The sequence below is a fragment of the Ceratotherium simum genome, chromosome 31 (genome assembly GCF_057802395.1).
Source record: "Ceratotherium simum simum isolate JZ-2026a chromosome 31, ASM5780239v1, whole genome shotgun sequence".
NCBI lineage: Eukaryota > Metazoa > Chordata > Mammalia > Perissodactyla > Rhinocerotidae > Ceratotherium > Ceratotherium simum.
Genome location: NC_141930.1, coordinates 18,911,466 through 18,935,270, shown reverse-complemented (window position 1 = coordinate 18,935,270; position 23,805 = coordinate 18,911,466). Strand labels below are relative to the sequence as shown.

Genomic DNA, 23,805 nt, shown 5'->3' with positions numbered 1-23,805 from the left:
AGGCGATGCATTGCAGATAAAAGTGCAAAGATTGCTAGAAATGCCATGTTAAGGTATCCTGTTTGTTGCCATTCTGCCCAGCAGACTAGACTATGCATCACTAACGAGGGACAACACATCAAACATATCATGCATTGTCATATAATATTAATAAACCATGTATTATATATATTTGCCTATGTTTCCAGACTTTATGGTCACTCTATAGGTAAGTTATTTGCCTCTGTTGTGAATGGATTGCCTGAGTGTGAAATTAAAATTCTATATTAAAATTAGAATAAATTATAATTTTGATAAACCCATAACGTGGAAATATCAGAGAATGTTTGTTAAATTATATACCAAATAAATATTTAACAAGGTGAGACACTTAGGAATTTCAATGGAATTTCCACACCATGACTTTTTCCAGGGACCTGATTTTCTTGGAGGAAAATAGAGGGATTTGCTTGTGTTTTCTGTAGAACTGGAACATATTGAAATGTTTTAAAGTAAATTTAAAGCTGACAGTTTATATTTTAACTATGAAGATTATTGATTTCTGTTTGTTATTTACTTTTCTATTTACTGGCTTATTAAAATTGATTTGGATTTCCTCTTTTGAGGGAGAGAAAAACATAGAGAAAAAACAACAGAAGGGTACTAGAGTATTTTGCTGGGTGTCTGAGACCTTTGGCCACTGTTTGGAAATTGTCGATCTACCGCAAATAACATGTAAAATCTAACGATTACCTTATTAGAGATATACACTGAAGTATTCATGGCTGAAATCATATGATGTCGAGGATTTCCTTTAAAATACTGCAGCAAAAAAAAGTTGGAGGAGGAAAGATGAAATAAGTTTGGCAGAATAATATGTCGATAATTGTTGAAACTGGATGATGGGAGCATGGGATTTATTATACTATACTACTGTTGTCTGTTTAAAAATTTCTGTAAATTAGAAAAATCTAAGGACTTGGCTTATGTTCTCAGCTTTGCCATTAACTGATAAGAAACCATACTCAAATCACTTAAATATTCTGTGCCTTGATTTTTACAAATGATCCTATTGCAATTAATCAATCAGCAAGTAATTATTGAGCTAGGCTTACTGGGTAGGTAGCATTCTGATGATACTATCTAAATTCCCAGGGATGTTGTCAGATTACTGGAAAGTATAAAGTACATTAAAAAACGAAAACCTCTTTTCAAGTATTATCACAAAATCCATTGTTGAAATTCTTTGAGTACAAATGCTTGGAGCGCAGATCTTTGGTAAATGAAATTTCCTGAAGACTTCTCTTTTTCTCGTGTTTAAGAATAGTTATTTAGGTTAGGTATCTGCTGAGATAGCAGCTGCTCACACTCCTACGTGAGAATAGGACAGGAAAAAATAGTAATATGTTACACATCTTGGCTCCTTTTGTGTTTCTGAGAAAAAAGCAAGCAACCTTTAATATTTCTAAATACTGTCTGTATCCACTACATGGTAATATAATTTAATTCGGACACTTTTGTGGTTAACTCCCCAAAAGGCAGGTAAATAGAGAAGGAAAAACTTAAAGTTTAAGAATATGCAAGCTTGTGTGTCTGTTGTTGTGTATGCACAAGCAAAAATGATTTAGAAAATTTGGAATACCATCCAGGCACGGCTATGTGGCATAGTGCCAGAATAGGGAGATGATGGCCCCCTTCTTATCTGTGGACTTGAAGCCTTGGTGTGGTTCAGGACCAGACATGGACTGTGGCTTGAAGGTCTGGGGACTGCAGTGTGTGACCACATGCCTGGCTACCAGTGGAGTGCTTTAGTGGGCATTCCTGACTGACACTGAAGGAGTGGGAACAGTGAAACAACTGCAAACTAGGATGAGAACGTGCTGTGCACCCAGTGGAGTAGGGTAGGCACAGGTGCTATGATAAGTGTAGGGAGTACTTAGCCTCCTGAATCACTAGAAATTCTTCCCTGTGGTTATTAAGCAATTACTCCCTGCCAGAAGGTGCATTCTGTGCAAAGAGGGTTAAAATTCTTTCATAATGTGGTGTGTTTGAGCTAACTGTATCCTCTCTGTTATGGACTAAATGTTTGTGTCCCCCCGACCCCCATTAGTACATTGAAGCCCTAACCCCCAGTATAGATGTATTTGGAGGTAGGGCCTCCAAGGAAGCAATTAAGGTTAAATGAGGTCATAAGCGTGGGGCCCTGATCCAAGAGACACCAGAAGCTTGGTATATTTCGAGAGCGTACTCCCCGCCACCCCACCGCCCCCACCGCCCCCATGTACATGAAAGAAAGGCAAGCCAGGAAGAGAGGACTTACCAGGAACTGAATCTTGGACTTCCAGCCTCTAGAACTGTGAGAAAATGAATGTCTCTTGTTTAAGCCACCCAGCCTGTGGTATTTTATTATGGCAGCATAAGCAGATTAATACACCCTCCAATAGATAGATAGATGAGAGCACTTCCCTCTAGGGTGCACCAGAGAGGTCAGTTTTGATTAGGAAGAGGTGTGGAGAGAAATCTGGAAAGGCAGGCCAGAGAGAGGTGCTTCAGCTTGGGACAGTGATGGTGGTAGTGGGATTTCCTGAGCAGTGGGAGGCAGCAGAGTGCTGGTTATCCAGAAGAGACAGAGAAGTTGCCAAGAGAGAAAGCACTGATGTAAACTTGACCTTTACAGTTTTGCTTGTGGAGTACCTTGGCAGGAGACAGTATCAATCATACAGTAGTTGCTCAATAAACCTTTGGATAAATGCACAAATTTCCTTGGGACGTGGATTTTCTCTGGCACATTATTTGTTTGCCATATACACAGAATGGTAAATGTATCTAATAACTATTTCAGTCTTGTTAGTTTAGGCTTTTAAGAATAATATCTTTATTACTCCAGAGCACTGAACAGGGATATTTCCTCCCATTAAAGACCATATTTAAATGCTTTCCTCCTCCTTTTAGATGAGATGTTTATTGAAATATATTTTTTTCTAAATTGACTTTGTCAACAGTGTGCTATAGAAAAAAAAATGAATTTCCTTAAAACAAGGTGTGCTATAGCTCGAGTATGAGAAAAGTAGATCAAGGTGGAATCCTAATGATCATGTACTCATAATCAATGAAGAAGTCTGCATGCTTTGATTAGATTAATATTTTTTCTCCCAGTAAAAAAATTTGCCTGTATCCCGTACCTTATGTTTTTGCATATTTGTAAAATTTAGAAAATTTTGCTTGGGATGGACAATGTGGGGCTCAGGCCCTCCACTGAAATTTTTCTAATGTTACTACCTTTAATGACAGCCCTTGTGGTCTAGTGGTTAAGATTCAGCATTCTCACTGCTGTGGCCTGGGTTCGTTTCACCCTGTCTATTGGTTGTCAGACTGTGGCTGCTGTGATGCTGAAAGCTATGCCACCAGTGTTTCAAATACCAGCAGGGTCACCCATGGTGGGCAGGTTTCGGTGGAGCTTCCAGACTAATATAGACTAGGAAGAAGGACCTGGCCACCCACCTCTGAAAAAAACTGGCCATGAAAACCATATGAATAGCAGCAGAACATTGTCTGATATAGTACCAGAAGGTGAGAGGATGGGAAGGTGAGAGGATGGCGCAAAAAACTAGGCAGGGTTCTGTTCTGCTGTACACAGTGTTGCTAGGAGTTGGAATCGACCTGATGGCACTAGCAAAACAAACCTCCTTTAATCCTCACAATATACCTGTAATACTGATCTTGTTATCCCTATTCTACAGATAAAAACTAAAGGAGGACTCCTCTGGCGTATGACTAAGAGACCCAGGATTGCTAATCAGAACATTTTCTCTTTTCTAAATGTAAAGCCAAACATACTTCTTGTCTCACTGTGCCCTCTCTTTACAAGATTTCATTCTTTTTAAGGCTGAGTAATATTCCATTGTATATGTACACCACAATTTCTTTATCCATTCAAGTATTGATAGACACTTAGGTTGCTTCCATGTCTTGGTTATTGAAAATAATGCTGCAAGGAACATAGGGTTGCATATATCTCTTCAAATTAGTGTTTTCATTTTCTTTGGATAAGTAGCCAGAAGTGGAATTGCTGGATCGTATGATAGTTCTATTTCTGTTTGGGGAACCTCTGTACTGTTTTCCAGGGGCTGCACCAATTTACATTCTCACCAACAGTGCACAAGAGTTCCCTTTTCCCCACATCCTTGCCAACATTTGTAATTTCTTGTCTTTTTGATAATAGCCATTCTGACAGGTGTGAGGTGGTATCTCATTGTGGTTTTTACTTGTATTTCCCTGATGATGAGTGATGTTGAACATCTTTTCATGTGTCTGTTGGCCATCTGTATGTCTTCTTTGGAAAAATGTCTATTCAAGCCCTCTGCCCGTTTTTCAATTTTTTTTTATGATATTAAGTTGTGTAAGTTCTTTATATATTTTAGATATTATTCCCTTATCAGATGTATGATTTGCAAATATCTTCTCCCATTCAGCAGGCCGCCTTTTCATTTTGTTGATGATTTCCTTTGCTGTGCAAAAGCTTTGTAGTTTGATGTAGTTCCACTTTATTTTGCTTTTGTTGCCCTTGCCTGAGGAGACTAGTCTAAAACAATATTGCTAGGACTGATGTCAAAGAGCTGACTGCCTGTGTTTTCTTCTAGGACTTTTATGGCTTCAGGTCTTACATCCAAGTCTTTAATCCATTTTGAATTTATTTTTGTATATGGTGTAAGATAGTGGTCCAGTTTCATTCTCTTGCATATAGCTGTCCAGTTTTCTCAACTTCATTTATTGGAGAGACTGTCTTTTCCCCATTGTATATTCTTGTCTCTTTTGTCATAGATTAATTGACCATATATGCATGGTTTTTTTCCTGGGCTCTCTATTCTATTCCATTGATCTGTATGTCTGTTTTTGAGAAAGTACCATACTGTTTTGATTACTATAGCTTTGTAGTATAGTTTGAAACCAGGGAGCATGATGCCTACAGCTTTGTTCTTCTTTCTGAAGATTGCTTTTGTTATTTGGGGTCTTTTGTGGTTCTGTACAAATTTTAGGATTTTTTGTTTTAGTTCCGTGAAAAATACCATTGGTATTTTGATGGGGAGTACATGGATAGTATGGACATTTTAACAATATTAATTCTTCTAAGCCATGAGCATGGTATAGCTTTCCATTTATTTGTGTCACTTTCAATTTCTTTCATCAGTGTCTTAAAGTTTTCCAAGTACAGGGCTTTCACTTCCTTGATAAAATTTATTTCTAGGTATTTTTTTCTTTTTGATACAATTTTAAATGGGATTTTTAAAAAATTTTCTTAATTTCCATTTTTGATAGCTCATTATTAGTGTATAGAAATGCAGCCAATATCTGTATATTAGTTTTGCATCCTGCAACTTTATTGAATTCATTTATTAGTTCTAATAGTTTTTTGGTGGAGTCTTGAGGGTTTTCTGCCTATAGTATCATGTTATCTGCAAATAGTGACAGTTTTACTTCTTCCTTTCCAATTTGGATGCCTTTTATTTCTTTTTCTTGTCTATTTGCTGTGGCTAGGACTTCCGGTACTAATGTCGAATAAAAGTGGTGAGAGTGGGCATCTTTGTCATGTTCCTGATCTTAGAGGAAATGCTTTCAGCTTTTCACTGTTGAGTATGATGTTGGCTGTGGGTTTGTTGTATACGGCCTTTATTATGTTGAGGTACGTTTCTTCTATACCTGTTTTGTTGAGACTTTTTATCATAAATGGATGTTCAATTTTTTCAAATGCTTTTTCTGTATCTATTGAGATGATAATTCGATTTTTAGCCTTCATTTTGTTAATGTGGTGTATCATATTAACTGATTTGTGGATGTTGAACAATACTTGTATCCCTGGAATAAATCCCACTTCATGTTGGTGTCTGATCCTCTTAAAGTATTGTTGAATTTGGTTTGCTAATTATTTTGTTGAGGATTTTTGCATCTATGTTCATCAGGGATATTGGCCTGTAAGTTTCTTTTTTTGTGGTGGCTTTGGTTTTGGTGTCAGGGTAATGTTGCCCTCATAAAATGAGGTTGGAAATGTTCCTTCCTATTCAATTTTTTGAAATAAATTGAGAAGGATATGTATTAACTCTTCTTTAAATGTTTTGCAGAATTAACCAATGAAGCTGTCTGGTCCTGGACTTTTGTGTTTTAGGAGTTTTAAAATTACTAATTCAATTTCCTTACTTGTAATTGGTCTGTTTAGGTTTTCTGTTTCTTCATGACTCAGTCTTAGAAGGTTGTGTGTTTCTAGGAATTTATCCATTTCTTCTAGGTTTTCCAATTTGTTGGCATGTAATTGTTTGCAGTCTTTTATGATCCTTTGTATTTCTGTGGTGTCAGTTGTAACTTCTCTTTCATTTCTGATTCTATTTTGGGCCCTCTCTTTTTTTCTTGATGAGTCTGGCTAAAGGTTTATCAATTTTTATCTTTTCAAAGAACCATCTTTTAGTTTCATTGATCTTTTCTGTTTTTTTTTTAGTGTCTATTTCATTTATTTTTGCTCTGATCTTTATTATTTCCTTCCTTCTACTAACTTTGGGTTTGTTTGTGCTTATTTTTCTAGTTCCTCTAGATGGAAAATTAGATAGTTTGAGATTTTTTTTGTTTCTAGAGGTAGGCCTGTATCGCTATGAACTTCCCTCTTGGAACTACATTTGCTGCATCCCATAGATTTTGGAAAGTTGTATTTCTGCTTTCATTTGTCTATTTTTTTATTTCATTTTTGATTTCTTCATTGACCCATTGGTTGTTTAGTAGCATGTTGTTTAGTCTCCACGTGTTTGTGTTTTTTTCCAGTTTTCTTCCTATAATTGATTTCTAGTTTCATACTGTTGTGGATGGAAAAGATGCTTGATGTGATTTCAGTCTTCTTGAATTTATTGAGACTTCTTTTGTGGCCTAATGTGACCTATCCTGGAGACTGTTCCATGTGCACTTGAAAAGAATGTGTATTCAGCAGTTTTTGAATGGAATCTTCATCCCACCAGAGCAGCCTTGGTGTGGAGTGCCACAGGACCCCCCAATCCATGCCTGATCCAGCTCTGGCCATCCTGCCAGGGTGGCCCTAGTGTGGAGTGCCCCAGTATAATGGAAATTCACAAGATGCAGATTGCTATAAGATCTGTGGTTGAAATGTTTATTGTGATTCTAAGTGTCTTCTGTATGAAAGCAGCTTGGCTAAAGATAGTAAATAAAAAGGATCAGACTCCCAAGTATTTTAAAGGAAAGAAAAAGGCTAGTGTTCATATTTATTAGTCTAAAATGAATATTCATTTGATTTCCCGTTCCTAGTACAGAATTTATTCTTTGGGGGTAAATTCTACTCAGTTACTACTATTGTCACAAATAATTAATTGATTCTTGGACACTCTTGGTTAGCTCAGTGATACCTCTTTAGGATGTCCTCATATATTTCCCACGATAGTTTGGGACAGGTGCAGTGACACTTCAAATATTCATTCTTTTATGAAATTCTGTTGACCCTGGCACACAGCCATTAAACTGTCTATTCACGTCTGCTGCTCTACCAAATGAAACATTACACAATATTTCAGACCAATTGAGATAGACAGCTGGATCTAAACACATCCAGCAACACAATTTCTACTTAGCAGATATCAGATAGTCTCCCTTAGAATATTGAATACAGCTTTAAATTACTGAAGAATTCTACCTAGGATAGCAGGGATCTGTGCTTCTGCCAAAAGTATAGCTACAATAGAAATTCAGTAATTGAGCCTAACACCAGTCATTTGGTTGTTGCGAATTATTTCTTCCAGGGCATGTACATGGTCTGCGGGCTCACTTTCATGGAGGGGCTAGGTGTTCCTGTTACCTTTTAATTCTTCTCAACTGGGGAAGCATTTACTCTTGAGTCAGTTTGAATCTTAGAACACACTGTTTCAGTGTTATGTGGGAAGCTATCCTCTTAGTTTAACTAACAACTAAATTATGAGGCGAATAGTGCTGCAGAGTCTATACACTATAACGTCTTGAGTGATCATTTGATGTGCTTCCCTCGCCTAGCCTGGGCTGGTGGAATAAAGATGGACGCCCTGGGCAGAAACTACTATAGGGCATCCATGGGGAAAGAGGAAGTAGTCCTAGAAGTCATAACTGCAGAAACACAGTGGAGGGATTGGCGGCACATTGGAAATGAGGAGTTCGAGTCATTAGAGGACCTTCAAGTTCCCTTTATTTTCATGTGCAGTATTCAGATGTCTTAGCAGCTCTCAGTATAATTTGTTTTATGAAATACATTAGGTACTCAGTGTAGCTGGTGTCAGGTTTATTCAATATTCTGATTCTGATTCATGAAAATATTCCATTAAATGCAATTGCTCATGTAATTACTTTGCTTAATCTACAGCATACTTTAACATTGCACAGAATTCTGATTTAATCAATTAGATTTGATCTAGTATAACGTAGCTGTAAGTACTTTTTATGATGCAGCAGCCCAAAATAATTATCGAGAGCTAAGGTAATATACGACACTACCTAAAACTAACAAATTTCCTATGTTAAGAAAAGTAAATCCTAATTTGAACTATAATTTTTATTATTTAAAAAAGTAAACTACAATGAGTAGATCATTGTTTTCATTAATCATCTATTAAAAACAATCTCACCGGGAGTGTTAGAACTTAAAAAATGTGCTTTATTTTTGTGTGTATTCCCCCACAGTTAGCCTTGACAACCAAAGATTAAACTCAAGCAAGATTCACCACTTTTTGATTTTGTAAATAGACTCATTAACATTAATATCTCATGATATTTGTCACTCTTATGGGTTGAGTTTGCCCCTCCAAAAAAAGATATGTTGAAGTTCTAACTCCCCCAGTAAGTAAGAATGTGACCTTTTTTGGAAACAAGGTCATTGCAGATGTCATTAGTTAAGATCAGGTCATACTAAAGTAGGGTGGACCCCTAATCCAATGTGGCTTGTGTCTTTATAAGAAGATGGCTATGTGACAACACAGAGACACTCAGGGAGAAGGCCATGTGAGAGGAAGGCCGAGTTTGAAGTTGTGTAGCTGTAAGCCAAGGAATGCTAAAGATTGCTGGCAACTGACCAGAAACCAAGAAAAGGCAAGGAAGGATTCTCCTAGAGGTTTCAGAGGGAGCATGGCCCTGCTGACACCTTGATTTTGTACTTCTAGCCTCTAGAATTGTGAGACAACAAATTTCTGTTTTTTTGTTTTTTTTTTTGGTGAGAAAGATTGGCCATGAGCTAGGTTGCCAATCTTCCTCTTTTTGCTGAGGAAGATTGGCCCTGAGCTAACATCTGTGCCCATCTTCCTCCATTTTGTATTTGGGACACCGCCACAGCATGGCCTGTCAAGCAGTGCATCAGTCCGTGCCCGGGATTCAAACCTGTGAACCCCAGGCTGCCAAAGCAGAATGCACGAACCCAACCACTATGCCACCAGGCCGGCCCCTATTTTCCTCTATTTTGTATATGGGCTGCTGCCACAGTGTGGCTTGATGAGCGGTGTGTAGGTCGGCGCCTGGGATCCAAACCTGCGAACCCTGGGCTGCCAAAGTGGAGTGTGCGAACTTAACCACTGCGCCACTGGGCTGGCCCCCAAATTTCTGTTGTTTTAAACCACCCAATTTGTGGTACTTTGTTATGGCAGACCTAGGAAACTAAAATACTCACTAAAACTAAGTTGAGAGCTACCACTCAACATAACCAGAATCTATAAAATTATTTTTAATAATAGTGGGGGGAAGTATCTTGCTAAACTATATTTCAAAATGCAGATGCTCTTTGTCGTTTGAACTTTTACGCTCCTAAGCAAGTATTGACATAAATATAAAACTTTTTGTTCCTAGCACCCCTCCTCACACACAGTACCTAGCAGAGTGCCTTAAACATAAATCATCCAACAGTACATTTTGTGGCTTGGTTTAAAAAGATTAAAAATGAAAATAGCCTATAAATATTAAAATACCCACTTATAGAACTTGAGCTGTAAAATATATACAGTGCTACTGAAATGTGAGAGTAATCATTGAGAAGAATTTATTTGAGGCTCATCAAGGCAAAATTTCATCTTGAATCTATATATGGATAATAAAGAAACTATATACCCAGCTAGTTGGTGGATTATTCAGATTTTATATTTTCTGTTGCCCTCATTTTAACTTTGAGGAAAATACTCTTAGCACCTTCACTATGTGAAGGGCAGGGAAAAATAATATAGATTTATGTTCTTGGTATTAACTAGCTAACAGATCTTGTTACTTAGGGTATAGAATAGATGAAAATTAAAAATATAATAAAAACGAATTTGGAGGGTTATCTGTAAACCCTTGTATCCCCCCTGAATATTCAAGAGCTGACAACCCCTTGGGTTGTCACTGGGGTGATAACGTTTGATGGAAAGGCATCAATGGACACGAGCAAAGGATCTGTACAGAAACAGCTAACAGAGCAGGGGGTATGTAGCATGCTTCAAATCAAAGGGAAAAGTTTCCTGGCCTCAGGGGTCCATGAAGGCCACCAGATGACACCAAGTTAATTGTGTGCATCTTTGTCAGGTCCTTTGCGAAGCAGCGTCTTCCCACTCTTGGGGGTCTTCATAAGCCTCTGGCGCTCCTGGTTGTTCTGGACACTTTGGCTTTTGCCCGTTCTACGGGTAGAAATAGCTAGCATAAAACAACTCCCCACCCCCCAGATCATTTCTGAGCGTTTCCTGCCGGATGGGATGAACTGAAGTTTAAATTCCCAAGTGTACTATTCCTCAGCAGGATAGAGCCTCAAACCTGCCTGAGAACCATTTCTGCAAATATATAATTGGGACTAAAAGATGACAAGAGGAATTAGATTCATAAAACATAGACAAAACTAACATTTCCTGATTGTCTACTATATTTTAGGCATCTATGCTAAGCATAATCTCATTTGACATTTCTTTTAAATTTAACTTTGATTTCATTTTTTTATTGAAACAACGTACATTTATAAATATCAAAAAGACTCGGTGGTAAGTAGTTGGGAGTTCATTTTAAAAAAAGATCTTCTTTTAAAAGGAATATACTCTTGTATGATATTTTTCATAATTAAAAAAATAAAACCAAATAATACGACGAGGCTTATCCTCTTCTCCATCCTTCCTTACTCCCAATTCCCTCTTGTTAGTGCAATACCTTTTAATCTTTTAAATTATTTCTTCTAGTATTTTCTTTCTTGTTTCTAAATAACATGCCTATACTGATATTTCTTTTTTTCCCCCCCCCCGTTTTAGATGTTGTCTGTTGACATCCTACTATGGCAGATGAGGATTTAACCCTCCTACACCTGCTCCTCTCACATTTACTTCCTTCTATTCTTCAATACATTTATGTATATCACAGATTTTGGTTAAGTCAATATTTAGGGCTGGGGGCCGGCCCAGTGGCACAGCAGTTAAGTTCGTGCTCTCTGCTTCGGTGGCCAAGAGTTTGCCAGTTCATATCCTGGGCGCAGACTTACTCACTGCTCATCAAGCCATGCTGAGGTGGCATCCCACATAGAAGAGCTACAACTCTACAACTATGATACACAACTATGTACTGGGGCTTTGGGAAGAAAAAGAGGAAGACTGGCAACGGATGTTAGCACAGGGCCAATCTTCCTCAAAAAAAACCCCCCAAAAAGCCAAACAAAAAAATCAATACTTGGGCTTAACATTATTTTATATAAATATTATTTATAGCTATGTCACATAGTATACTATGATTATATTTCCTTTCTTGTATAACTCATTGTTTTTACCAGAGTTAACAATTGCATTATTTTTTGTTTGCTTGGTTTCTGTGCTTTTATTACTAATTCTGATATAAGTAAAACTTTCTGATATAAGTAAAAATTGCCTCTGAACATTTTTTTTTTTCACCCCCAAAGCACCAGTAGATAGTTGTATGTCATAGTTGCACACCCTTCTAGTTGCTGTATGTGGGACGCGGCCTCAGCATGGCCGGAGAAGCAGTGCGGCAGTGTGCGCCCAGGATCTGAACCCGGGCCGCCAGTAGTGGAGCGCGAGCACTTAACCGCTAAGCCACTGGGTCGGCCCCTGCCTCTGAGCATGTTGAAGTGTTCTGTTTCATTTCACCTGAAGTCTCCAGCCCTCCTCTCCCTATTCCAGGTCAGTGGTTCTCTAAGCCCAGCACACGGCTGTTACTGGGACATTTCCATTCACCATTACCTTGAGATGTTTTTCCGTGCCCTCCTCCTGGTTCAGATTTCCTATTTTCTGGGCTCCTACATCTTTCTCTTGGTTTACTCTCTCATTTTGGTAGAGTATATCCTTCAGGAGTTTCCTGAGAATGGTAAATAATTTAGGACCTCAATTTTATGAAAACGTCTATATTTTACCCTCACTTTTCTTTGATTGTTTTGCTGGGTGTAGATTTTTAGGATAGAATTTCTCCTCAAAACTCTGAAGGCGTTTCTCCGTTGTTCAAGCTTCAGTGGTGCTCTTGAGAAGTTGCATTCTACTCTAGTCCTCATTCCGTTGTGATCCCTTTTTTTTCATCTCTGGAAGTTTTTAGGTTCATCTCTTTATCCTAGTGTTCATGATGCATCTTGGTCAGATAAATTCTCTGAGAGGATTTGTATTTGCTTCTACCAAATACTTTGAAGGTATAACCAATCTTGGATTAATCTGAATTAAATTCTTGGCTAGAGGTTTATTTAGGTAGTCTGAATTTGGGCCACAAGCCTGGGTGAGGGCTACTTGTGGTTCCAATTTCTCGGTGCCAATTTCTCCCCTCTCTACTCTTGCCGAAATTTGAAATAGTCGCTTTTCCTTGTGATCCATTGGAGACAGTAGGGGGGCTCATTTGTAATTTACCCCGACACTGAAGCTATAGCCCTTTGGGATCCCACAATTCTGGAAGGAGGAGACTCTGCTACTCGACTTCCCACCTTGGAGTAGCCTTGGGCTTTGTTCTCTGCTCTCATTCTCTAAAACGCTGTGAACATCAGGGTCTGCACTCAACTAGTTTAACAAATGCTCTCAGGAAAACAGCGTCCCACTTATCTTTCTGGGTTCCTGCCTTCACTCATGCCTGACCTGAGATTTTCTTAGTTTTTGTCTGATGTTTTAAAGATGATTTAAAAAATTATATTTTGTCCAAAAGTTTTAGTTATTTCCAGCAGTCTAGAATACCTATCCTGTCATTTTCCTGGAAATGGAAGTCTATATCACTTTTCTAAGCCGCAATTTCCTCATTTGAAAAATGAGGATAATAGTAGTATCTACCTCAAGTATTTGAGGAATAAGTGAGATGATTAGTGTAAAGCTCTCAACCCTGTATCTGGCACCTCAATTAATGTTTATTCTTTTTTTTAAAGTGGTATTCTCAGAGTCTAACTGTAAGTGCTCTATCTTGCTATATTTTTACAGGTGTTTGGCACACTAATGCCAGGGGACAAAGATACGAATAATCTGAGGTCTTGGTAAGTTGTATATATTAAGAAATATAGTTCTTTCCATTTCAAACATTTCCATTTCAAATGAGAACCAAGTGGTTAAACATCATTAGTAGCCTAGATCTTAATTGAAAACATGAGGGGGCCGGCCCGGTGGCGCAAGCGGTTAAGTGCGCACATTCCGCTGCGGCGGCCCGGGGTTCGCTGGTTCAGATCCCGGGCGCGCACCGACGCACTGCTTGTCAAGCCATGCTGTGGCGGCGTCCCATATAAAGTGGAGGAAGATGGGCACAGATGTTAGCCCAGGGCCGTCTTCCTCAGTAAAAAAAGAGGAGGATTGGCGGACGTTAGCACAGGGCTGATCTCCTCACAAAAAAAAAGAAAAAAAAAAAAATTGAAAACATGAGATTTATTGAAGCGAAATCCTCAATTTGTACGTTTCTCGAGACAAAAGAATTTGAAAATATTTCCTCCCCCCTTAATCAAATAAGACTCTAAAGGGATATGAGATGGATGCTTTCTCTTACAACAAACTAGGCTATGCTCTATTTTTTTTATCCTTTTTTATTGCCACAGAGAGTTGAATTGCATGAGAAGGTCCTTTTGAAGTCCACAGAGATATTCATGCTAAGCAGTTGCCTGTTTCTTTAAAAACAATTTCTACCCATTACCAAGTAGCTCTTGCGCAGTATCAGCTCCGTCTCTGGTGGTTGATCTGACTCTTGGGCTGTCTCAGGGACACTTTTTTAGTAGGTGCATTGTGATATTCTTCACAGCCAGCATGGTCTCTGTACAGGTGGGTTTGATGAGCGCCTCGGGGAGTAAAAATCCAAAATGCCCAGTGTCACGTAGTTCAAAAGCAAATGTGTAGGGTATTCCATTTTTGTAGGCCCAATCCATTGAGCTACCAGAGCTCACATCTAAAAGTAGAAGAAAAAAAAAATTCAGCCTCACTAAAGAGTCTGTATACTTTCCAAAATATATATATAGTGCTTGCTTACTAAGCCAAACTAAATCCTTCCAATTAAATACTGTTTCAACAAGAATGATTTAACAGTAGTTCCTTGGCATCAGGCTCATGGAACTTATAAATCATATCTGCTATCATCTTTGAGGATCTAGTCTAAGTATTAATGCTTTTTCAGTATGATGACCTCAAAATTTCTCAGCCTCAATTCCAATAACGTTTATCTCCACCCTCACTTCATTTACCCATAAACAAACCCAAACCGTGGACTTTTCTTCTTATCACTCAGTTCTTTTCCACTTCCAAGGTCTAGAATATTGAAATTCTGTTCCCAGAAAACCTCCTCATTTCTTCTATTTCCCCTATTTTTTCACTCCTAATGAGCTTGTTCTTTACCTTTACTTAAGTTTGTAGTTTCCAGACTCCTCCCAGCCTTCTTATAATTTCATTTGACTCTCTACCTGGCCATGGTCAATTACCTCACTGAATTTCTCACCAGACTCTCAGAGACCTCATCCAGTCCTTTTTCTGCCTTTGTTTTGCTAATTCTCAATCCTTGGGCCAGTTTTTCTGCTCACATTCCTTGTGAAGGAGCAGAAGAGAAGTCCTTGCTGTAAATTCACACTAATCGCTGAAGTCGTTCTCTGTTTCCAACGCTGCTCTAGGCTCCTTTTTCTAGACCTTCATTTACTGACCCTTTCTCATGCTCTTCTAGTCCTGCCCCTCACTTTACCACTGTCCCCATACTCATAATAGGTAATCAGCCCGTCACCTCTTCTACTGACATCATAGCTCTCTGACTTTTCTCCTGCTAGCTCAGAGGAAGAAATGTTGCTCGCCTTTTACATGTGTCATCTTTTGACGCCATCCGTTATTGTCTTTTCTGGTAGTGAGAGGGTCCCTTCTCTAGGACCTTGTCTCATTAATTAAACTCCCCTTTCTTGCATCTGCATTGACCAAAATGCTTAAGCACTGCTTTCCTGCTATATATATATAGCACTTCCTTCTCGTGATCCTGCTATATACTATCCCCTTTTTCTTCTTCCTTTTGCTTTAGAACTCAAAAGGGAATCTATATATGTTGTTTCTACATCTGGTTCTTGCCTCTACCTATCTATGAAAACTTTGTTCCTGAAGGTTACCAATGACAGCAGGCCTAATCTCCTCTGTTTTTTCCTTCCCTCAGATCCCACTTTCAAACTCTCAACAGTATTTAACCTAACTGACAATCCATTCTGGCAACTCTCTCCTTCTGGTTCCTGTGACCTCACATGTTCCAGCTTTTCAGCATGGAGTTGAAGGTGAGGGCATTAGAGGCAGACTGTGGGCTTGGGCTGTATCTGAACCCATCACCTATTGTGACTTCTCTGTGCTTCAGTCTCCCCTTTTGAAAAACAGATAATACCTACTGCATAGGGTTGTTGTGAAAATTAAATGAACTAATGTGCTCAGGATATATTAGCTGTTATTGTTTTGCATCTTTACACTCCAAAGTGCCTAATATGTAATTTTTAGCATAACATGCTCTTAATAATTACTTAATAAATGAATAAATGTTTCATAGAAGAATCTTATTATACTTTTTTCCTGAAAACTATATGATCCAGCTTGATATAACATTATTATTTTTAAAAAATTTTCAGAGCATTTTCATCTACTCAGATAATACCGCTTTTTATACTATTTTTGCCAGGACAAGTTAGAGATAGAATTATTATGTGAAGACGACAATTAAATGACTCTGCATGTGAAGATGACAATTAAATGACTCTGCTGTTTCTCAGACTAAGGACAGAAGGTAGGCTGTGGCTTCATTGTCCCTCTGGGTTAGAGTACACTGGAACTGCAAATAGTAGTCATAGTAGCCAAAGTCAGAGACAATATGTGCCAACGGTTACATCATGGTGATGTGACAGCCTCATTTCTATGGTAACAGGTTGTTCTGGGTAAATATAATACAATGACTGTGTCTTGATACCAAGCTGAAAAGGTGAACTGTAAGATTTTAAAAAATTAATGTTTTAAAATTAATATATATTATGTTGGTATTAATTGGTAATGTGATTTTTTTTAATACTATATTTCCCCTTTTAGGGTGGCTCTATTGAAAAACAGCTCTAAAAAGGTCATGAGACCAATGATCATAGTCTTTGAAAAAAATTCTGATACTTAAGACATTCTCATTATTAGGATAAACTTACTTGATAAGCAATGTTAATTGACAAACCAAGCTTTTCTTCTGAAGGCTGAAGAAAGTGAGTAGTTAGGAATATAATGATGGATGGATTAAAGAAATTAAGGAGAAATTTGCTACCTCACTGAAAAGCATAATCAGATGTCACTATCCATACGTATACCTATAACTTGTGTGTGTAAACTTTCATATGCATATGTAGACATTCAATATGATTTCTCACCATATTTTCCCCATCATATAGTCAATAAATTTTAGAGTTTGAAAGGTCAGGAGAAATGATGTAGTCCAATTCCTCATTTAATAGTTGTAGAAACGAAAGCCCAGGATTAATATCTTGGCTAAGATTACAACCCGACTAGTGGCAGAATTAGGACTAGAATCCATGTCTCCTGATTCTTTGTCCAAGTTCTTTCCATATATCCAATTGCTTGTTATTTCATATAAAATAAATATTTTAATCACCTTTTAAGGGGAAATTCAGCTGAAGGTGTTATGTAAGAAATAGAATTTCATAACAAGAATGGTGGAGGAAAGGAATAAAAGGGAAGCTCTTTTAGGGCTGAAACATTACTTCATTATCTTCTCAAGGCCCATTTCCACCCTTCCAGTAGTTACAATTGCTTAAGGAGCCCATTTTGGTACTTTCTACTGTCATAAGATCTCAATTCAACTTTATATCATTACCACATGCTTAGAATATTCACTGCTTAGAATTTATTTAAATTAGAACAGTGATTTCTGTCAAGCAGTGTAAAACTGATCAGATATAAAATCCCTCCATCTTCCTTGGCTAATTTGACAGTCAAAAATTTCACTTTAGGGGGAGCACACTTCCGCTTTTTTTAAGGAGAAGTCATTATATAGGACACTGGTTCAAGAGATGATTCTAACACAACATACACAGGAAACTTACACAATGTGCTGGAAGCAGGTCCATATCTATACTGTACCCCGTATACCGACCAAAGGGCATTCACAGCTTTATAAGCTGCAGATTCCTGTGAGGGAAAATGGAGAATTTATACCACTTACATCATTGCATTGAAACCTTTAGAATCCTGGCATGTTGTTTGAGCATCATCAGTCATCAATTTGGAGAAGAAGGATGGGCACATTAGTTAATAGCTATATTTAATAATAATGTTATTCTTTGTCACGTGCTGCATTTTGCAATATGTTTTAGAACACGTTATTTCCTTTGATCCTCACAATAAGACAGTGATCAGTAATATTTCCATTTTACAAACGAGAAAAGGAAGGCTCAGCGAGGTTAAATGGGCAAGATGGGGTTAGGTGGCAAGGAGTGGTTGAGCTGGGATAAGTACCCATATCTTCTGACACTGATTTAGTGTTCTGTCCTCTTAACTTTAGTTCAGAGATAGCTATTTTTATAAATTACAAAATGCTTTGACAGGGGAGGGCCCATGTCAGTCCTACTCATAGCCACTCATGCAGTATTTAGCAATGTGCCTGGGTATAACCGATGTCTAATCAATATTTCTTGCATGAATGTTGAATAAGCATAGATCTGCAAGAGTATCTAGATAATCTTATCGATGCTTAAGTACATACTTCCGTGGCTATGTACAAGAAAGTTAAAACACATTTGGACAAATTAAAAAACCCTTTAATTCGGTAAGAAAGACTTCTCTTATGCTATGTGTTTATCCCTACTGGGAATGGGAACAACAATTTGAGACTGCGTCATGACTTCTGACAGAGCTCAGCAAGGTACTGCTAAGATGTAGACATTTTGAGGTGGAACTCTTCCTACCAATGCCAAAAATCAGGAAAAATACTCAACACAATCAAAATACTAAAAGGTGACTCTTCTAACATGAACTAGAATGATACTGAACACCCTTGAAAACATTTTCAAATGGTATAAAGGCACTAGTTTCAATAAGGAGTTAGAGAAGTATTGTATGACCGGTGAGAGGAAAAGAAGTGTGTTGAAACCAGTATACAACTCTCCCGTTTCAATTGGCCTGTGAATAATTTAATCTGTCGGTTGAAGGCCTCTGGGCAACACGGTGCTGTGTGTGGGCCCAGCTTCAGCCTGCTGTCCCCCTTCACCTCGGGGACGCAGACAGCAGCATTTGCAGCAAATACCACGCTCTGTGGATATTCAGGGACCAGGCTCCAGAACCTGGCAGACAATTTATCATTGATCTCACTGATCATGACATTCTCCTCTCAGGAGCCAACAGAAAAGGAATGTAAACACCATAATAAGGTATCTTGATGGAGAATATTCTAAGAGTTTAACATTTTCTTTAACGGTCTCAGCAATATTCCATGGCAAGGGCAGATATTTCTACATTTAGAAGATGACTGCATTCTGCTGGTGAGAAGACTTTTGTTCCTCATTATTTTAGATGACTAAACCCAAGGAAAAAAAAAATCTATTAAGAAAAACAAATTTTGCCTATTTACATAGAACATGCGTAGTTTTAGCCTTTTGAGCTCACTGCACTTCTGCCACTCGGGAGCAGGGGCATGTTGATGAGAAGTTCAGATATCCTTCTACAAAAAGCAGAAACATCATCAAATTTTCTAAGAATTATTTTCCAGGGTGGCATAGCTGGACACCTATTTGAAAGAGTTTAAGCAATTCCTCCTTTCTCTATTTCTTCCTCTTTCCAAATGTCCAAAAGGACCTACGCCTCACTTACTGGACCTCAGCTAAGTAAGGAATATATTTTTTATTTAAATATTTCCATATCTAAAGCAACTTAATGAATGGCATAAAAAATGTTAGCAGAAACACAGACTCCTACATATTGATGGAATGTTTTTGAACAATTTTAATAGAATTTAGTGGTTTCTGGTTAACATTCAGAGAGTATCTAGTTTCTCAGAATTGCAATCTTGGTTTTAGTGATTTAGCTTGTACATAACCCACTAACAGGATTTTGCCACTGTGGCACCATTGACAGTTTGGACTGAATAATTCTTTGCTGTGGGAGGCTGTCCTATGCATTGCAGGACGTTTAGTAGCATCCTTGGCCTCTACCTACTAGATGTCAATGGCATCCTCCACCCCTGTTGTGACAATAAAAAATGTCTCCAATATCGTCCAACGTCCCTTGAGAGGCAAATTTATCCTTCGTTGTGAACAACTGATCTACTCTTTATACCACATCCTTCAACCCAAGACAAAAGGAAAATAGGCTTAACTCCTGGTGGGAAGATAAATTCAAAATAAGGAGAACTTTCTCATGTAATAATTTTAATATACTGCATATCTCATGTAATCTGTTGTGAGACTCTAAGTAGACACTGTGCCCTATTTAGAAAGCGCTAAACATTTGCCTACAGAAAGATAGTGATACAAGGTGGTTAGGGTGCCAGGTCGACAACAGCAAGCCTATTTGACCCAAAGACTAGCTGAAGAATAGCACTATCAAATATAACTACCACCTTTACGATATTTCTGGAGAGAGAGAATTTGCTCAGAATTCTTGCTTGGAATGCCAAGAACAAAGTTCCTCCTTTGGACAGAACGCAAGCCTTCCCCAGGCCTTCTTCTGATCTCCTCATGTTCCCTATTCCTTCCAGGTCCTGGACGTCTAAGTCAGGAATTGCTGCAACATCAAGCAACTGGTACAGGATTTGGACTTGAAGGTATAGAGACAAAGAGGATCCTTCTCTTTTATAAAAACTTTTAAATTTAAGTATAATGTACATACAGAAGAGTATACAAATTTCAAGTTTATAGCTCAATGAATGATCACAAATTGCACACACTCATGTAACCACCCTCCAGGTCAAGGAGTAGAACATCAGTAGCAACCCAAAACCCTCCTATGCCTCCTCCCAATCACTGCTCCCTCCCTCTTCCTTACTTCTAACACTATATATTAGTTTGGCCTGGTTTTGAACTTCATGGGCCTTTAGATGCTATAGGTTCTGATCCAGACTCACTTTATGAGGAATTATGCCCTATAGTGAATAGCTTCTTGGGTTTCCGAGATGAGAGAAAGGAATTCTGTTTTTTCACTTTCAGCTAATCTTATGCCTGAAAGGCTGTTCATTCTTAGCACTAACTTGTCAGATACATGCCCAGAGATTTAGTGGCATTAAGCAAATACCGCTTATAAATTAAAACTTGCTTTTAATTAATGAGAGTCAGACCATAATTTATGAACAATTATTTACTCAATAAAGTTAATTACAGCCCTGCATATGTGATTGAAGCTGTAATACTAATCAAAACCATCCTGACGTTTTCTGTGTAACCTGTGGCAAGAATGTAAATAGGTTTGAAATGATTGCACTTGAGAAGCAGCATAGCCCAGTGGTTAAAAGCAACAGTGCAGGAGCTGGATTTGGGGCTGAATCCTGGCTAGGACACTTATATGTTCTTAGTAGAATTACTTAATTTCTCTAGGTTTCAGTTTCCTCATCTGTAAAATGGGGATAATAATAGTTACCTACCTCAAATGATTATGAAAAATAAATGAGTTAATATATAAAATGCTTATTAGAATAAACACAATATGTGCCTGCTATTATCATTACTACTTAGAACCATCTTAGCATTAGAAAAGCATTCGCATGTCTGACACACATGTACAGAGTCAAATACTTACCACACAGCTAAAATTGGGGATTGTTGCATATTTGTAAGAATAGGGATACAGCAACATCTGAGCGTATGCATGAAAGGAGAGGTAAGCCCTAATGTGCTTCCTGTGTTTTCGGAGGAAGTTAGCTACAGCTTTCACTTCTGGCTCAGATTCTGGGAAAGGTCCACAGTACGTATCATCACAAGGGTGCATAGAAGCTCCTTCATCTGCAAATTAGAAAAGAAAACAGGGTGGAGAAGAGGGCAAGAAGCAAGAAACACGAATCAACATCGTTAAACTGTAATTTTTCTTTTTTGTTTTTTTTTGCTGAGGAAGATTCCCTCTGAGCTAACATCTGTTGCCAGTCTTTCTCTATTTTGTATGTGGGTAGCCATCACAGCATGGCCACTGACGAGCCGTGTAGGTCCGTACCCGGGAACTGAAGCTGGGCCGCCCAAGTGGAGCATGCTGAACTTAACCACTAGGCTACTGGGGCTGGCCCTGTAATTTTTCTTTTATTTCTATAAACATATGGTATTATTAAGCAATTCATCTAACTTCTCATTTATAGACATCAATACTGAACATCCAAGGTGGGTCAAGCCTCCATGCATAATAGGAGGGCAGCCCGAATAGGAAATAGGTACTGACTGCTTAACTGAGCCTCATAAATCACTCTAAAAGGATGGCTCCATCAGCTGGAGAACTAATTCTGTATGATCCCCCAGAGCAGGTAGAGCCTCCTGTTTATATAAGCCACAACGCCTGCTCTTTCCCTCCATAATGCTCAACATGCTTGTAATTAGTGCCAAAAATTTACTCATTTAACATTCAACCAATATTTACACTGTTCTAGGTGCCTGGGAAACACTGTAAAACAACACAGAAAAAAAAAATCCCTGCTCTAATAGAAACTACATTCAATCTGGATTCTTTATCAGACTCTAATGCTCCGTTAAGGCAGGGACGGCATCTTTCTTGCTGGGTACCTGGCAACTAGAACAACATATGGCAAGTGTTCAACAAATATTTGTGGAATAAGTGAATGTCAGATCTAAAGAAAGAGCTAGACACCTGTAAAGGTTTCTGGTAAGATACAAATATTGATATATCAAGAACATGGAGGCAGAACAAAATAATTCCACAGAACATGTCAAACCAACTTCTATTACATTTTTAGATCAACAATATCCAAACTGGTTTTGTAAAACTCAAGAGGCCTCTCTAGTTATCTTGGGGGTTAGTTAGGGTTCAGTTAAGAAATCCTCAAGACTAAATTTTAATAATTTTTGAATTAAAAAATTATACAGGTCTATGAAGGGGAGGAAGGAAAATAAGATTTATTATAACAATCACAAAATATTAAAGTTCCAAGAAGTTTTGAAAATAATTAAATTTTCTATAGTTATTTGCCATTCTGGGCCGTTATTATCCTTCCCATACCCATAAAAAACTATAACTCTTTCTATAAACGAATGGGAGATGTTTGGTGATTCTATGACATAGTCTAATTCTACTGAACATAAAAAGACAACCAGAGAAAACAAGAATTTGCAAGAATCCTAATAAATATTCAAGGGCATATCGGAGGGCATTGGAAACGTTAAGCAAGGACAAGAAGTTATAAAAAGAACCAATCAGATATAATAGAAAAAAGAAAACCTTAATTCATGGGTTGAATGAATACAGTTGATGAATGAATTAATGAGATGGAGTGAGTTTTGAAATGTTTCCAGAAGTCATCAAGAAGGGACAAAGAATTGGAAAAATGAGAGAAAAATTAAAGGGTATGAAAAATAGAATAAGTGTCAACATCTGATTAATAGGGGCCCTAAAAGGAGAGAAAGAAAATAAAGTTAAAATTTGAAGAATTGCTAATTGAAATTTCCCCACAATTAAGGAAAAATTGAATGGACTTATTATATACCAAACAAGAGAGATAAAGGGGAAAACAACACTTTGATAGTGAAATTTTTTTTTTTTTTTGTGAGGAAGATCAGCCCTGAGATAACATCTGTGCTAATCCTCCTCTTTTTGCTGGGGAAGACCGGCTCTGAGCTAACACCTATTGCCAATCCTCCTCTTTCTTTTTTCTTCCCCCCAAAGCCCCAGTAGATAGTTGTACATCATAGTTGCACATCCTTCTAGTTGCTGTATGTGGGACATGGCCTCAGCATGGCCAGAGAAGTGGTGTGTCGGTGCGCGCCCGGATCCGAACCCCGGCCACCAGTAGCGGAGCGCGCGCACTTAACCGCTAAGCCATGGGGCCGGCCCTCACAGTGAAATTTTTAAAGTGAAATTTAAGAAAAGATAATTCTAGAGAGAAAAAAGCAGATCATCTATAAAGGAACAAGAATTAGATTCACATCTGACTTTTCAATATCAACAGTAGAGTAATATTTCCAAAGTACTTTTTATTTTTTATTTTTATTTCTTTGTGAGGAAGATCAGCCCTGAGCTAACATCCACGCCAATCCTCCTCTTTTTGCTGAGGAAGACTGGCCCTGGGCTAACATCTGTGCCCATCTTCCTCCCCTTTATATGGGATGCCACCACAGCATGGCCTGACAAGTGGTGCGCCTGTGTGCGCCCAGGATCCGAACCCGGGCCGCCAGCAGCGGAGCACGTGCACTTAACCTCTACGTCACGGGGCAGGTTCCTC

At 38.2% G+C, this 23,805-nt stretch overlaps 1 protein-coding gene across 1 annotated transcript in view; it reads right to left on the bottom strand.

The window, feature by feature from the left end:
* Positions 1 to 13,587: 13,587 nt before the first annotated feature.
* CPA6 (carboxypeptidase A6) overlaps positions 13,588 to 23,805 on the bottom strand; it is a 270,901-nt gene continuing 260,683 nt past the window's right edge. The window contains exons 9-11 of the mRNA XM_004436260.2: positions 21,168 to 21,370; positions 17,486 to 17,570; positions 13,588 to 14,328 (exon numbers count right to left, since the gene is read on the bottom strand). Of these exons, the coding sequence (XP_004436317.1) occupies positions 14,141 to 14,328; positions 17,486 to 17,570; positions 21,168 to 21,370 (476 nt within the window). The 3' untranslated portion in view covers positions 13,588 to 14,140. The remainder of the gene's footprint in view (positions 14,329 to 17,485; positions 17,571 to 21,167; positions 21,371 to 23,805) is intronic.